Source organism: Schistocerca serialis, chromosome 7 (assembly GCF_023864345.2).
Source record: "Schistocerca serialis cubense isolate TAMUIC-IGC-003099 chromosome 7, iqSchSeri2.2, whole genome shotgun sequence".
Taxonomy (NCBI): domain Eukaryota; kingdom Metazoa; phylum Arthropoda; class Insecta; order Orthoptera; family Acrididae; genus Schistocerca; species Schistocerca serialis.
The window spans coordinates 49,748,336-49,763,872 of record NC_064644.1 but is presented as its reverse complement, the minus strand read 5'-3'; the positions used below and the strand labels follow the sequence as shown (position 1 = coordinate 49,763,872).

The following is a 15,537-nucleotide window of genomic DNA, read 5'->3' as shown; positions in this document are numbered from 1 at the left end:
GTGAAGGCCGTAGTATGATCTTCAGCATTCTAGGCAAGAGATTACTTATCACTGCAGAATCACATTCACAAGTAGACATTCTATATGGGAGAGACTTTTTAATGTGAGAGGGATGGCAGCAAGTAATGTTGAAAGTGGTCTTAATATGAAAAGTTTGGATGGAGCCACCAGGGGGTGGAGGTAAATGGTATGTGGCACTCCAGGCTTAGAATTACTGCATGAAGTGAGTGGAAGAGGTATTGAGGCCTTGGAGGAGTGAGGGTAGTGCATCTTGGCCCTAGTTCCAAATCATGAATGGACCTGAACCAGACAAGAAGCTTGGGATTTTTATGTGAGTAGGAAGGTTTCTTCTAGATGGCCCATAAATAGGTTGACGTAGAAGTAGTGGTTCTAGGCGCTAAAGTCTGGAGCCGAGCGACCGCTCCGGTCGCAGGTTCGAATCCTGCCTCGGGCATGGATGTGTGTGCTGTCCTTAGGTTAGTTAGTTTTAAGTAGTTCTAAGTTCTAGGGGACTGATGACCTCAGAAGTTAAGTCCCATAGTGCTCAGAGCCATTTGAACCATTTTTTGACATAGAAGTGTGCCATGCAGATTCTCGTGGATGTGCTGCAGATTTCTCAACCTTCACTCCAAGGATGAAGTAGTTACTCATAAGGATGTAGTTTGTAAGGTGTTCAAGGAAAGAGGTGGTGGGTTGGAGTCTGTAGAAAATTGGGAGAGGGCATTTCCAGGGGCAGATGTGGACTCTGACCACAATCTATTGGTTATGAACTGTAGATTAAAACTGAAGAAAGTGCAAAAAGGTGGGAATTAGAGGAGATGGGACCTGGATAAACTGAAAGAACCAGAGGTTGTAGAGAGTTTTAGGGAGAGCATTAGGGAACGATTGTTAAGAATGGGGGAAAGAAATACAGTAGAAGAGGAATGGGTAGTTTTTTGAGATAAAATAGTGCAGGCAGCAGAGGAGCAAGTAGGTAAAAAGACTAGGGCTAATAGAAATCCTTGGGTAACAGAAGAGATATTGAATTTAACTGATGAAAGGAGAAAATACAAAAATGCAGTAAATGAAGCAGGCGAAGAGGAATACAAACGTCTCAAAAATGAGATCGACAGGAAGCGCAAAATGGCTAAGCAGGGAGGGCTACAGGACAAATGTAAGGATGTAGAGGTGCATATCACTAGGAGTAAGATAGATACTGCCTACAGGAAAATTAAAGAGACCCTTGGAGAAAAGAGAACCACTTGCATGAATATCAAGAGCTCTGATGGGAACCCAGTTATAAGCAAAGAAGGGAAAGCAGAAAGGTGGAAGGAGTATATAGAGGGTCTATACAAGGGTGATGTTCTTTAGGACAATATTATGGAATGGAAGAGAATGTAGATGAAAATGAAATAGGAGATATGATCCTGCATGAAGAGTTTGACAGAGCACTGAAAGATCTGAGTCGAAACAAGGCCCCGGGAATAGACAACATTGCATTAGAACTACTGACAGCCTTGGGAGAGCCAGGCCTAACAAAACTCTACCGTCTAGTGAGCAAGATGTATGAGACAGGCGAAATACCCTCAGACTTCAAGAAGAATGTAATAATTCCAATCCCAAAGAAAGCAGGTGTTGATAGATGTGAAAATTACCAAACTATCAGTTTAATAAGCCACGGCTGCAAAATACTAACACACACTCTTTACAGACGAATGGAAAAACTGGTAGAAACCTATCTTGGGGAAGATCAGTTTGGATTCAATAGAAATGTTTGAACACGTGAGGCAATACTGACCCTACGACTTATCTTAGAAGAGACATTAAGGAAAGGCAAACCTACATTCCTAGCATTTGTAGACTTAGAGAAAGCTTCTGACAATGTTGACTGGAATACTCTCTTTCAAATTATGAAGGTGGCAGGGGTAAAATACAGGGAGCAAAAGGCTATTTACAATTTGTATAGAAACCAGATGGCAGTTATAGGAGTCGAGGGGCATGAAAAGGAAGCAGTGGTTGGGAAGGGAGTGAGACAGGGTTGTAGCCTATACCCGATGTTATTCAATCTGTATATTAAGCAAGCAGTAAGGGAAACAAAAGAAAAATGAGGAGTAGGAATTAAAATTCATGGAAAAGAAATAAAAACTTCTGAGGTTCGCCGATGACATTGTAATTCTGTCAAAGACAGCAAAGGACCTGGACAAGCCTGAACGGAATGGACAGTGTGTTGAAAGGAGGATATAAGATGAACATCAACAAAAGCAAAACAAGGATAATGGAATGTAGCCAAATTAAATGGAGTGATGCTGAGGGAATTAGATTAGGAAATTAGACGCTTAAAGTAGTAAATGAGTTTTGCTATTTGGGGAGCAAAATAACTGATGATGGTCGAAGTAGAGAGGCTATAAAATGTAGACTGGCAATGGCAAGGAAAGTGTTTCTGAAGAGGAGAAATTTACTAACATCGAGTATAGATTTAAATGTCAGGAAGTCGTTTCTGAAAGTATTTGTATGGAGTGTAGCCATGTATGGAAATGAAATGGGGACGATAAATAGTATATACAAGAAGAGAATAGAAGCTTTCAAAATGTGGTGCTACAGAAGAACGCTGAAGATTAGATGGGTAGATCACATAACTAATGAGGAAGTATTGAATAGGATTGGGGAGAAGAGAAGTTTGTGGCACAACTTGACCAGAAGAAGGGATCAGTTGGTAGGACATGTTCTGAGGCATCAAGGTATCACCAATTTAGTATTGGAGGGCAGCGTGGAGGGTAAAAATGGAAGAGGGAGACCAAGAGGTGAATACACTAAACAGATTCAGATGGATTTAGGTTGCAGTATGTACTGGGAGATGAAGCAGCTTGCACAGGATAGATTAGCATAGAGAGCTGCATCAAACCAGTCTTTTATTTATTTATTTATCTTACAGCTCGAAACATGTATTTAACATGCATGGGCAATGTTATAATAATTACATTCAGATTATTGATACACAATATAAATACATTACATGCTACTAATTAAAATATCATTGAAGTATATTTAATATAGCATTCCTGAGGTCAAATCATGTCAGCACCATACTGTATGGGCACTTCAATACCAGCCATTTTTTTAACTCGTTTTTAAAAATTCTACCAGAAAGCTGTTTCAGGTTGTTTGGCAGAGAATTATAAAATATTGCTCCCTTAATGAATGGGGTATTTGTTGTTAGATTCAATCGTCTGCTCACCATATGAAAGTCTGATTTTTGTCTTGTATTGTAATCATGGATTTCCATATTCCTGTTTGTCACTTTTTTGTCTTTTTTCACTAATAATATTGATTGAAACATATATACTGCATAGATAGTCATAATATTAAACTTAATAAACAGGTTTTTACATGAAGTTCTGGGTCTTACTTTTGCCGTAGTTCTTATTACTCTTTTCTGCAATACAAATACCCTTTTTATATTGTATTGGCTACACCCACCCCACAATACAATTCCATAAGATAGATGGGGATACACCAACCCAAAATACGCTATTTTTATTGCTTCGATATCTAAACATTGAACTAATCTCCTTAGTAAATACAGACTAGATGTTATTTTACCACAGGCATGATCTATTTGCTGATTCCATGAAAGTCTGTCATCTATATATATCCCCAGAAATTTACATTCTGAACAGGTATTTTCCTGAATGTCCTGATTTAGAACAGTATTTTTATTTGAACTACTTGTCTTAAAATAAATTAAATTAGTTTTGTTAATATTGACCCTCAGGTTTTCTTTTTCAAAATGTGTTTGGGCTTTTTCAACAAAATTCTGTACCACTGAATTTAGGTCATCATTACTACGTGCCCAGCAAACCCCAGAGGTGTCATCAGCATACATAGTAATATGATGACTGGTGTCTAATACTTTTGGGAAATCATTCACGTAGCAAATAAACAAGAAGGGGCCCAAGATAGAGCCTTGTGGCACACCAAAATTTATGTTCCTTATCTTTGATCTTCTTTTTGCAATTACCTCTCCATTATCATACACAACTTCTGTGCATTGTTGTCTATCTTTAAGGTAAGATTCTATTAAAAGCAACAGTTTCCCACTGACACCATTATAAGCAAGTTTACTTAAAAGAGCGCCATGATGGACTCTGTCAAACGCTTTGGAAAGATCTAAAAACACTCCTGCCGTTTCGTATCCCTCATTTATTTTCTCCATCAGACAGTGTACAAACTGTACTGCTGCAGATATGGTGCTCCGACCACTTCTAAAGCCGTGTTGGAAATCTCCTGTTAAGTTATTCATATTATAGTGCTCAATTAGGATTTCTAGCATTATTTTTTCAATTAATTTACCAAACACTGACGTTAAGGCAACTGGTCTGTAGTTCTGTGGTTGTTTTCTTTCCCCTTTTTTATATAAAGGTTTAACTAAAGCAAGTTTCAGTTTCTTCGGAAACACACCTTCTTCAAGCACACAATTTATTAGATGGACTAGCGGTCTGGCTAACTCACCCTTGCATTTTTTCAGTAGAAAAGGAGAGAATTCATCCCATCCAGCTGATCTTTTATTTTTTAGGTTGTCAATTAGCTCTGTTACGTCCTTGATGGTTACTGTAGGTAGCATACAAGAGTCCCTTTCCTTTTCCTTATCATATTTAAACGGCCTCTCCTGTTTCATGCAAGTATCATTTTCAATAGCATCTATAAAGTAATCATTAAATATATTGCTAACTATATAAGGATCAGAAAAATTATCATTATGTATACTTAACTCTATATTATTAATTTTAGTTTTTGAATCAGTGTTCCTCATATCATTAACTACTGCCCAGCACGACTTTGAGACACAGTCAGAATTTCGGATCTGTTTACTAATATGTTCTACTTTCCTTCTCCTTACTTCCTTGCGATACTCATATTTATATTTTTTATAATCCTCTTTATATGAATCAAGACTGGTTTCTCTGTGTAGCTTATACATATACTCCATTCCTTCTTTGAGTATTTTCGTTTTTTCATCAAGTTTTACACGTTTGACTACTGGAGGTTTATTTTTATTTACATTCATCTTCTTTGCCGGGATAGTAATATCAATATGTCTAGTTAAAATTTTTAAAAATACTTCCCATTTGCTGTCAACTCCCCTTTCTCTATAAACTGATTCCCAAGATTCTTGACCCAAAGTATTCTTTAGCAAGGTGATGTATTCAGAAAATAATCTTCTATTCTCAAATTTTTTGTTTTGTTTAAGTTTATTAAGACAACCAATCACTAATAATTGTCCTAGATGATCAGATATGTGCCCGTTTACAGTCTGTGCCGAAACAACATTTTCATAATTGGTCATCACGTGATCTATGGAACTGCTGCTTGACTCAGTTATTCTAGTGGGCACATGACCAAGTAGATCTTTAATATCATAGGATCTTATGCAGTCTTGTAAACCTTTGCATTCCTGGCTGTTGCTTAGTGTGTTTATATTAAAGTCTCCTAACATTACAATATTTACTGTATTGCCACCCTTGCTTAGCTTCCCCAATACACTATCCAGTGCTTCCAGGAAAACCTCGAGATTACCAGAAGGGGCTCGATATATACCTAGCACAGTAAGTGGGACGGATACAATCATTAACTTAATTATCACTGCTTCAAAGTCTTTCTCGATACAATAATCCTTAACCCATGATACTTTTTCTACAGAACTTATTAGGTTACATTTCCTTATGTAAGTAGTAACACCCCCTCCTTTATGTTCTGTTCTACAAAAAAACGATGTAAGATTATACTCCTGTAACTTATAATACTGAATATTATGGTTAGCTTTTTGATGCTCTGTAACCACGATTACATGTGCAGCCAGATCTGTAACTAAGGGCTCAAATACATTGATTTTGTTACCCAAGCCCTCAACATTATAATGTAAAAATGATACATTAGTACAATCATGAGAGGATATATCCTTCTCAAGGTTAACATTATCACACAAATTGATAGTTTCTAAATTGGGAACACTGAGGGACTTTTTTATCCTAAAAAATCAACAGTCTTGACACTGCAGTGAGGAATTATTTCGGTTTGTTTGCTCTGCAGGCATATATAATTATCACTTCCGTCTTTCGTGTGTATGACATCTGAGGTACAAGGTATCACATTTGAATTATCGCATTTTGTTTCCTCAATAGCTCTGTTGATGTCAGTTGCTAGAGTATTCTTGCCCAGACGATTAAGATGTAGTCCATGTACAGAGAAGCTGCTTCTTTGATAACTGTTAAGGTCCAGCAGTCACATTTTTTAACTTGGAGCAGAAGTGTTTTAATTTTTTATTTGTAGATCGGATTTCTCGGTTCACACAGGACCAGTCAGTCTCTGGACTGAAGACCACAATATCAACAACAACAACAACAACAACAAGGAAAAGGAAGCACTTGTAAATTAGTTGTGTATTTTCAGAAGTGCCTGTAGATTGTACATGAGTTTTTGGATTTGATTTAGCTTCATTTGTTTGCTTTTCCATAGAACTTGGCCTTCCTCAGTAATACTAAGCAAAGAAACCACTATGAACTGCCTGACATAAGACGTTTCTCAGTGATCTCTTAGGATTTCACGTGATGGTTGAAAATATTGCTCACTGTCATCTTCTCTAATCCTATCTCTTACATCAGTGGAGTTATGTAAAACACAATGGATTGTTACAATATTGATTGCAGAACTGATTTGTATACCTAGTGAACAATAAATAATCCATCATTTACTAGGTAAAATCTCTAAAGTAAGTTTGGTGAATCATTGAGTATGGTTTAAGCTAAAATTGAACTTATTATATAAAGGATTTGAATTATTTTCAGAATATGGATGCATCAGATATTCTAAAAGGGGAAAAGCCTCAGCTGAGGCTGGGGCCGCAATGAATACATACGGCTATGTGTAGCTCTCGCTATAGAAACTGGAGAGTTATTTTCAGTCCCTCTTCATACAGTTCAAAAATTGAAGAATCACCTGAACTTTTGACAGATCCTCAACACCAACAAAAATTAATTTGTAATTTGTGTCACAAACAGCAAGCAATGCAATTGAATAATATGTTTTGTAATTATAGTGCCGCAAATCACTATGAAGTGGCTGGCTGATACTTACTTGCTTTCTACTTTACTGCACCTGTACAGATTCAGGACTTGTGTGCACATGTCAAATGTTTTTCCATTTTATATCTGTAGGATCCTGTAACCATACATGAGTCACTTCCGTCAATATGGCGTAACAAACTTGCCATATTGTAGTGCAAACAGCATTCCTCCCAATTTTAAAATAGTGCCAAAAATCACAAAATCTGCACCCTAAAACTAGAATCCTGGAAGGAAGAAGTGTTTCCATTACTTGCAGTTGCAACTTGAGAGAAAAAGGCAATTAAAAAATAAACAAAATTGTGCAACCACTCCAAGAAAAATGTTCATATTTCTCGAACAACTCCACTTTCTTAAGATGTCAACAGAAAGTGGCACAATTGCGTCCAATATTGTGTGTCCTACTAAACCACTAACTGTAAAAATACCAGTTTTCAACTCATTGTACTCACAAACCAAAAAATATCTACACACTGAGAATGAAATTGGTGTTGAAGTAGAATCCCACTTAAAGTCAAGAGACGAGAGAGAGTATGTGCACAAAGGTTAGGTGGTTATGTTGCCACCAAAACACGTTAAAGGATGGATAGATTCGGGTAAATTTCGAAAAAACGGCGTGTAAATGTATTAAAAAGAGTGGTTTTGTGGTGGCAGATTATGAAAATGAGGCTAACAATTGTGCACATCGTTGTCTACCAACCCAAGTTCACCACAGGATCAACATAGCCCAGCTTTATCCAACACTTTTTCGCCGTTTTTCACAACAGATCTCCAGTTACTTTCTCCAGTTATTTTCATTTTCATTTCAACCTCATGTTACACTTTCCACCTTCTAATACCATGTCACTCTCACAACATCCCCACAACGACCCCATTAAGTTTTATTTACATTCCCTCCGCAAACATGCCTTCACCCTAGCCAGATTACGCTCACATATTTTATTTTCTCAGGCTTGTCTGACATTTGGCATTACCCCCAAAGACCTCACACTTAAAGTTCCCATCTCTGGCTGCAACCCTTCTTTCCATCAGTCCCTATACCAGTTGCAAACTGAACAATCCATTGCCCTCACCCACCTAATCCTTCACCTACACATCAACTCAGCCAATGAACACACCCGTCAACTCCTATCCTTAATAAAAGTCCTTAATATTTCCTCTCCCACATCCACACCGGCTGTTCAGAGCATCCTCCTACAGGCCAACTGTAAATTAGAACAGCATGCCACCCTCCACCTCAAAAAACTATCCAATCTCCTGGTTTCCCACCGCCGGAAAGGCAACTCACTCACCCTTCACAACCTTTCCAGCAAACCTAAACTTCCTCTCATTGCACACAAACCCAGTCTCTCCCGTCTACTCAACCTCCCACTTCCAGCTCCACTCCCTCCAAAACCTCAAAAATTGAATCAACACAATCTGGAACCACAACACCCTAATTCAGTAGTTAACCTTTCCTCCAAACCTCTCTCCCAATCCGAAACCTCTGTCCCATCCAAAGGCCTCACCTTCAGCCCCACTCCCAGATTCAACCAAACAGCCCTCGTCAAAGATTTACTGTCCTACACTCTTACTCTCTGCTGGAAATATCACTTTGCCACGAAGAAAAATGATCCTAATCCTACTCCTAATGATCCAACTCCCCAAGACACTATCCAAATTGAACCCTGCCTGGAACAGTTCCGTCCTCCGTCACAGCGGGACCCACCTCCTCTTCCTCAAAATCACCCTCTCCAAACCTTCCAGGAATTTCTGACTTCCAGCCTTGCCTCTCAATCCTTCTTAAAAAAAAACCTTAATCCTACTCCCAACATCACCACTGCTGACGCCCAGGCTATCCGTGATCTGAGGGGTGACCGGTCCATCGTCATTCTTCCGGCGGACAAGGGTTCCACGACCGTGGTACTTGATCGTCGGGAGTATGTGGCTGAGAGAATGCGTCAGCTTTCAGACAACACCACATACAAAGTTTGCCAAGGTAATCCCATTCCTGATGTCCAGGCGGAGCTTCAAGGAATCCTCAGAACCTTAGGCGCCCTACAAAACCTTTCACCTGACTCCATCAACCTCCTGACCACACCGACACCCCGCACCCCTACCTTCTTCCTAAAATTCACAAACCCAATCATCCCGGCCGCCGCATTGTAGCTGGTTACCAAGCCCCCACAGAACGTATCTCTGCCTACGTAGATCAACACCTTCAACCCATTACATGCAGTCTCCCATCCTTCATCAGAGACACCAACCACTTTCTCGAACGCCTGGAATCCTTACCCAATCCGTTACCCCCGGAAACCATCCTTGCAACCATTGATGCCACTTCCTTATACACAAATATCCCGCACGTCCAGGGCCTCGCTGCGATGGAGCACTTCCTTTCACGCCGATCACCTGCCACCCTACCTAAAACCTCTTTCCTCATTACCTTAGCCAGCTTCATCCTGACCCACAACTTCTTCACTTTTGAAGGCCAGACATACCAACAATTAAAGGGAACAGCCATGGGTACCAGGATGGCCCCCTCGTATGTCAACCTATTCTGGGTTGCTTAGAGTAAGCCTTCTTGGTTACCCAAGCCTGCCAACCCAAAGTTTGGTACAGATTTATTGATGACATCTTCATGATCTGGACTCACAGTGAAGAAGAACTCCAGATTTTCCTCTCCAACCTCAACTCCTTTGGTTCCATCAGATTCACCTGGTCCTACTCCAAATCCCATGCCACTTTCCTTGATGTTGACCTCCACCTGTCCAATGGCCAGCTTCACATGTCCGTCCACATCAAACCCACCAACAAGCAACAGTACCTCCATTACGACAGCAGCCACCCATTCCACATCAAACGGTCCCTTCCCTACAGCCTAGGTCTTCGTGGCAAACGAATCTGCTCCAGTCCGGAATCCCTGAACCATTACACCAACAACCTGACAACAGCTTTCGCATCCCGCAACTACCCTCCCGACCTGGTACAGAAGCAAATAACCAGAGCCTCATCCCCTCAAACCCAGAACCTCCCACAGGAGAACCCCAAAAGTGCCCCACTTGTGACAGGATACTTTCCGGGACTGGATCAGACTCTGAATGTGGCTCTCCAGCAGGGATAGAACTTCCTCAAATCCTGTCCTGAAATGAGATCCATCCTTCATGAAATCCTCCCCACTCCACCTTTGTAACCTCTTGGTTCATCCCTATGAAATCCCCAAACCACCTTCCCTACCCTCTGACTCCTACCCTTGTAACCGCCTCCGGTGTAAAACCTGTCCCATGCACCGTCCCACCACTACCTACTCCAGTCCTGTGACCCGGAAGGTGTACACGATCAAAGGCGGAGCCACGTGTGAAAGCACCCACGTGATTTACTAACTGACCTACCTACACTGTGAAGCTTTCTATGTGGGAATGACCAGCAAAAAACTGCCCATTTGCATGAACGGACACAGGCAGACAGTGTTTGTTGGTAATGAGGATCACCCTGTGGCTAAACATGCCATGGTGCACGGCCAGCACATCTTGGCACAGTGTTACATCGTCCGGGTTATCTGGATGCTTCCCACTGACACCAACCTATCAGAACTCCGGAGATGGGAACTTGGCCTTCAATATATCCTCTCTTCCCGTTACCCACCAGCCCTCAACCTCCACTAATTTCAAGTTGCTGCCACTCATACCTCACCTGTCATTCAACAACATCTTTGCCTCTGTACTTCCGCCTCGACTGACATCTCTGCCCAAACTCTTTGCCTTTATATATGTCTGCTTGTGTCTGTATATGTGCGGATGGATATGTGTGTGTGTGTGTGCACGAGTGTATACCTCTCCCTTTTTTCCCCTAAGGTAAGTCTTTCCGCTCCCGGGATTGCAGGATTGGAATGACTCTTTACCCTTTCCCTTAAAACCCACATCCTTTCGTCTTTCCCTCTCCTTCCTCTTTCCTGATGAAGCAACCGTGGGTTGAAAAAGCTTGAACTTTGTGTGTGGTTTTTTGTTTCTATTAACGTACCAACACTTTCATTTGGTAAGTTAAAAACAAAGATGATGTAACTTACCAAACGAAAGCGTTGGTATGTTGATAGAGACACAAACAAAAACAAACATTAACACAAAATTCAAGCTTTAACAACCCACGGTTGCTTCATCAGGAAAGAGGCAAGGAGAGGGAGAAATGAAAGGATGTGGGTTTAAGGGAGAGGGTAAGGAGTTATTCCAATCCCGGGAGCGGAAAGACTTACCTTAGGGGGGAAAAAAGGACAGGTATATATATACACACACACACAATAAGTTGTTCCATCTCTGAATGAGCAGATCCATTATTGGCACCTGCAAATCTGCACCTGGGACTGTCAAAGCAAATGTGGGGTGAGTAATTGCTTATCTAGTCCAATAGTTGGCCAGTTAATTCCCTGATATAACCAAATGACCTGGGACCCAGAGAAAGGCAACTGATCACACAGTACAACTAACATTAGAGAGACGGTCATCACCTGCTGTTTTACATTTTTAGTGGAACATTAAAGACTTGAAAAGAGATACATCAGAGATGCAAACTTTGCCAAATCCAGCCACGCCCTCCATTCTCTATTATGTGTAATCTGTGTGGCCACATGTTTCATGCTAGGATTGGTCTGCTAAGTCAGCAAAGACACCTTCACACCTGAACTGTGGTGCAATAAAGAAAATACAGGAGATAAATGAAAACAATGATATGAGTATTAGTCAGTGATGACTTGTGACTTAAGGTCAGTCAGAAAGTTATATGTCATCGTTTTTTCCTCTCTCAAGACAGTGAAAGAATAAGTAGAAATGACTCAAACTCAAAAAAGTAATGAACATACAAAAAATAGTGCCACATACCTGCTGTGTGCCTAAAGGGACCGGCAACCCTCAGACACTGAAGCATCACAGTTTTCCATCTGTACAAGGCCTTGCCTCCCTGGACTGCATTGACCACAACAAGGAAGACAGATGGTAGGACAAGCACTACCAGAGGTCCTCCATGCCAGGGGCTTATTTCCCCTGTCATGTTGTATGAGGAACTGGATCGACATGAATTACTATGCACCCCGGCTATATTGGGCAGCGCAAGCCAACACATCAGCAGTTCACTCCACCGGAGCCCATCAGTCAGGGCCTGGTCAGAAGCCACCACAGTGGGAGCTAAGACTTTCTAGCAAAATTCCGAGACATACCTGTCGGCCAACTACGCCAAATGCTCAAACTCCATTTTTAGGGATTATCAGTGGCATAGTCTTTATGTCCCACTGCTTTATTCACTGTGTGTTCCAGGCTTATGCCTTATTTTTTATTGAGAACAGTTTTCCTTTGTTATTAAATCTCTTTACTGTGGCTGTAATAAGCCCTTGTTTATGTTTACCTGTGCCGTACTATTGCTTATCAAGAGTCTCCTTGTGGGAGATATAGCAGATAGTAAATTGTAGAGAGAGGGAGAGATATGTGACATGAATTGAAGAATGTTCGTTTATGCAAGAAATGTAAATATTGTAGTGTCAGTATGGTAGTGTTCGGTCAAGGTGTTCACACTTTCCATTCCTGTCAGTAAACTTTGAAATGTTCCTGAATCGGCTAACTGTTTCAACGAGAGATGTTTCCTGTATGTGATTTGACTGCCACCATAGCAGACACCAAGATTAGGTTATACTCGACTACTTTGGTTTGTTGTCCTTGGAGTGCTGTATATCACCACTGTTTGACAATTCATTAACATAAATACATATATGCTAACCCTTCCAGAGCAGCTTTTTAATCATCAATCAGACAATTTAATAGTGCTTAAAAAACTAAAGGATTTTCCCAGAGTCAATGTTGCCAACACCAAGGTAGGTCAATAGATTTGAAATTTAGATTTTTGTGCACTCTTTCTTTATTAAATCCATTGTAAATTGTGGCCACCTACATTCTTAACTATTATTATTATTATTATTATTTTTTTTTTTTTTTTTTTTTTTTTTAATAATCTCTATCTCCCTGTTAACAATAATCTAGATCATGAAAATAAAGCACTGTCTTTAAAACCTGCTGAATTATTGTATTTCAGGCTCTTGTGCACAGGTACTATAGAGGAGAAAATATTCCAGCGCCAAGCTCATAAGAAAGCTCTGAGCTCCTGTGTTGTGGACAATGAAGAGGATGTGGCCAGGCACTTCAGTCTTTCGGACCTGCGTGATCTTTTCCGACTTGAAAATGGAACACTCAGTGACACCCATGATAAATTTAAGTGCACACGCTGTGTCAATCGAATTCAAGTGCGGCCTCCACCAGAGGGCACAGACTGCACATCAGATCTTTCACAATGGAATCACTGTGCTGAGAAGCGCACTCTTGTTGACACTGTCCTCAAACAATGTTGGGATGCCGGTGTGTCATTTGTTTTTCATCATCGCTCACATGAGCAAAAAGCTGTTCCTTGATTTTCAGTATTCTTTTAATCTCTACAGAAACCATGTGAAGTCTGCATTGTATGTTAAATGTCTTTATTTGTTTTCACCCCAACTAGTTTAAAATGTTCTGTGCAAATATATTTATTACTTCTTTATGTTGAGAGTGCTGGTGCATGAGAAGCAGCACACCCCTCTACAGAGTGTATGGTTTCTATATAAAGAAATAAATATGATTATGTATTTTGACAAAAACTATTGTACCCATTGGTTCATTAATGCATTAAACTTTCACAAACATAAGTGATAACAAAATGCTTTGCACTCTCTCTCTCTCTCTCTCTCTCTCTCTCTCTCTCTCTCTCTCTCTCTCTCTAGGCAATATTACACAAAGGGAAGAGGACATAGATGAATATGAGATGGGAGATGTGATACTGCAAGAAGTAAGCTGAAACATGGCCTCCTTAGAACAACTGATACCCTTGTAAGAGTGAGCCACGACAAAACTATTCCATCTGGTATGCAAGATGTTTGGGGCAGTGGAAAAACCCCCAGACTTCAAGAATATAAAATAAAGGGCAGTCAAATGAAAGGAAGACAGATAGAAAAAATAAGTAAACTGTTTATTATTCCAAAAGTAACTGCTGTAACTGTTAATACATCAATCCCACTGTCAAACAAGACAGTGACTGCTTTCATGGAAAAATGTTTTTGTCTGTCATGGAAACATGATTGTACCCAGATGTGGACCTCTTCCTGTGAAGCAAATTTATTGCCTCAAATTTTGTTCTTCATGGCTTAGAAATACGCAAATCACATGGAAAGAGATCCAGAGTATATGGAGGATGTGTAAGGGCTTGCCAGCAAAACCTTTGCAGCATAATTGAAACAACAGCACGCCAGCTTCAGGAAAGTCACAACGACCTATTTCTTTGACTGTGAGTGCTCGCGCCCATTAACTTTCCCAAACACAGTGCCACAATTGACACAAAGCAGTACGTGTCCACATTGCAAAAACTGAAGTGCACCATCAAGTCTAAACACTCAGGAATGTTGACAGTCAACATCATTCTGTTGCACGATAATACATGCCCACATGTTGCCAACATTGTTTCAAATACACTGCAGAAGTTTCACTGAGAAGCCATTACGCATCCTCCATACAGTCTCGATCTCTTCCCATATTTTTGGAGCCCTGAAGAAAGACATTCATGGCCTTTGATTTGCTTTGGACAAAGATGTGTTCACCTGGTTAAAACCATGGTTTCATAGGCATTGTCTGTCTTGTCTCACAATAGGATATATGTATTGATAATTATGGTGATAACTTTTGAAATAATTAACAGTTTACTTACTTTTTTTCTCTTCTGTGTCATTTTCATTTGACTACCCCTTATAACTCCAGTTCCAAAGGAAGTACATGCTTAGTGATGGGAATATGATTGAGCTAACAGTTTGTAACTGTAGTCTTGGTTTAGGTGTGGTTGTTCCTTCACATTTCCACTTCACAATCACACCACGAAAAGTCACCTGGGCAGCTTTGAAAGGGTTGAAATATTCCAGATGGAAATGTTACTCGGGTGACACCAGTGACATGTTCATGTTCAAAGTCACTGGGCTGTCCTGACTAGCCAGTTCTGTTGTTTCCGCGCATTTCTGCTGACAACACAATATTCCTCATCTCTCTGGAGGCTATAGCTTAATTGTTTCATAATACAGCAGAAATTATGAAGAGCAACTCTGAAATGGCAACAATAAAAAATGGTCTTGTTTTGCTAAGAGCCTAGTCTAATCAATTAAAATGATTTCACACATTAGTTTTGTTATGGGAACTCACCATTGGTTTTCTCTTTACCTGAGCATTGAAAAGGCAGTTGTGAATTTCTGATACATGGAGATCAAGCAGGTGTAAAGAAGGCAATGACTTTCTGTACACCACTTGGATAGAATTATGAATTGTGCTACAAAGCACATCACATTGTAGCTACAACTCAGACTTTGTGCCAAATACAGGGACTCCAATTCAGGATTCTGAAACACTAACAAAAC

At 40.2% G+C, this 15,537-nt stretch overlaps 1 protein-coding gene across 1 annotated transcript in view; it reads left to right on the top strand.

Annotated features, from left to right (window-relative positions):
- Positions 1 to 13,734, top strand: part of LOC126412677 (DNA repair and recombination protein RAD54-like) — a 31,403-nt gene extending 17,669 nt beyond the window's left edge. Inside the window, exon 4 of the mRNA XM_050082381.1 lies at positions 13,149 to 13,734. Within this exon, the coding sequence (XP_049938338.1) occupies positions 13,149 to 13,521 (373 nt within the window). The 3' untranslated portion in view covers positions 13,522 to 13,734. The remainder of the gene's footprint in view (positions 1 to 13,148) is intronic.
- The last annotated feature ends 1,803 nt before the right edge of the window (positions 13,735 to 15,537 follow it).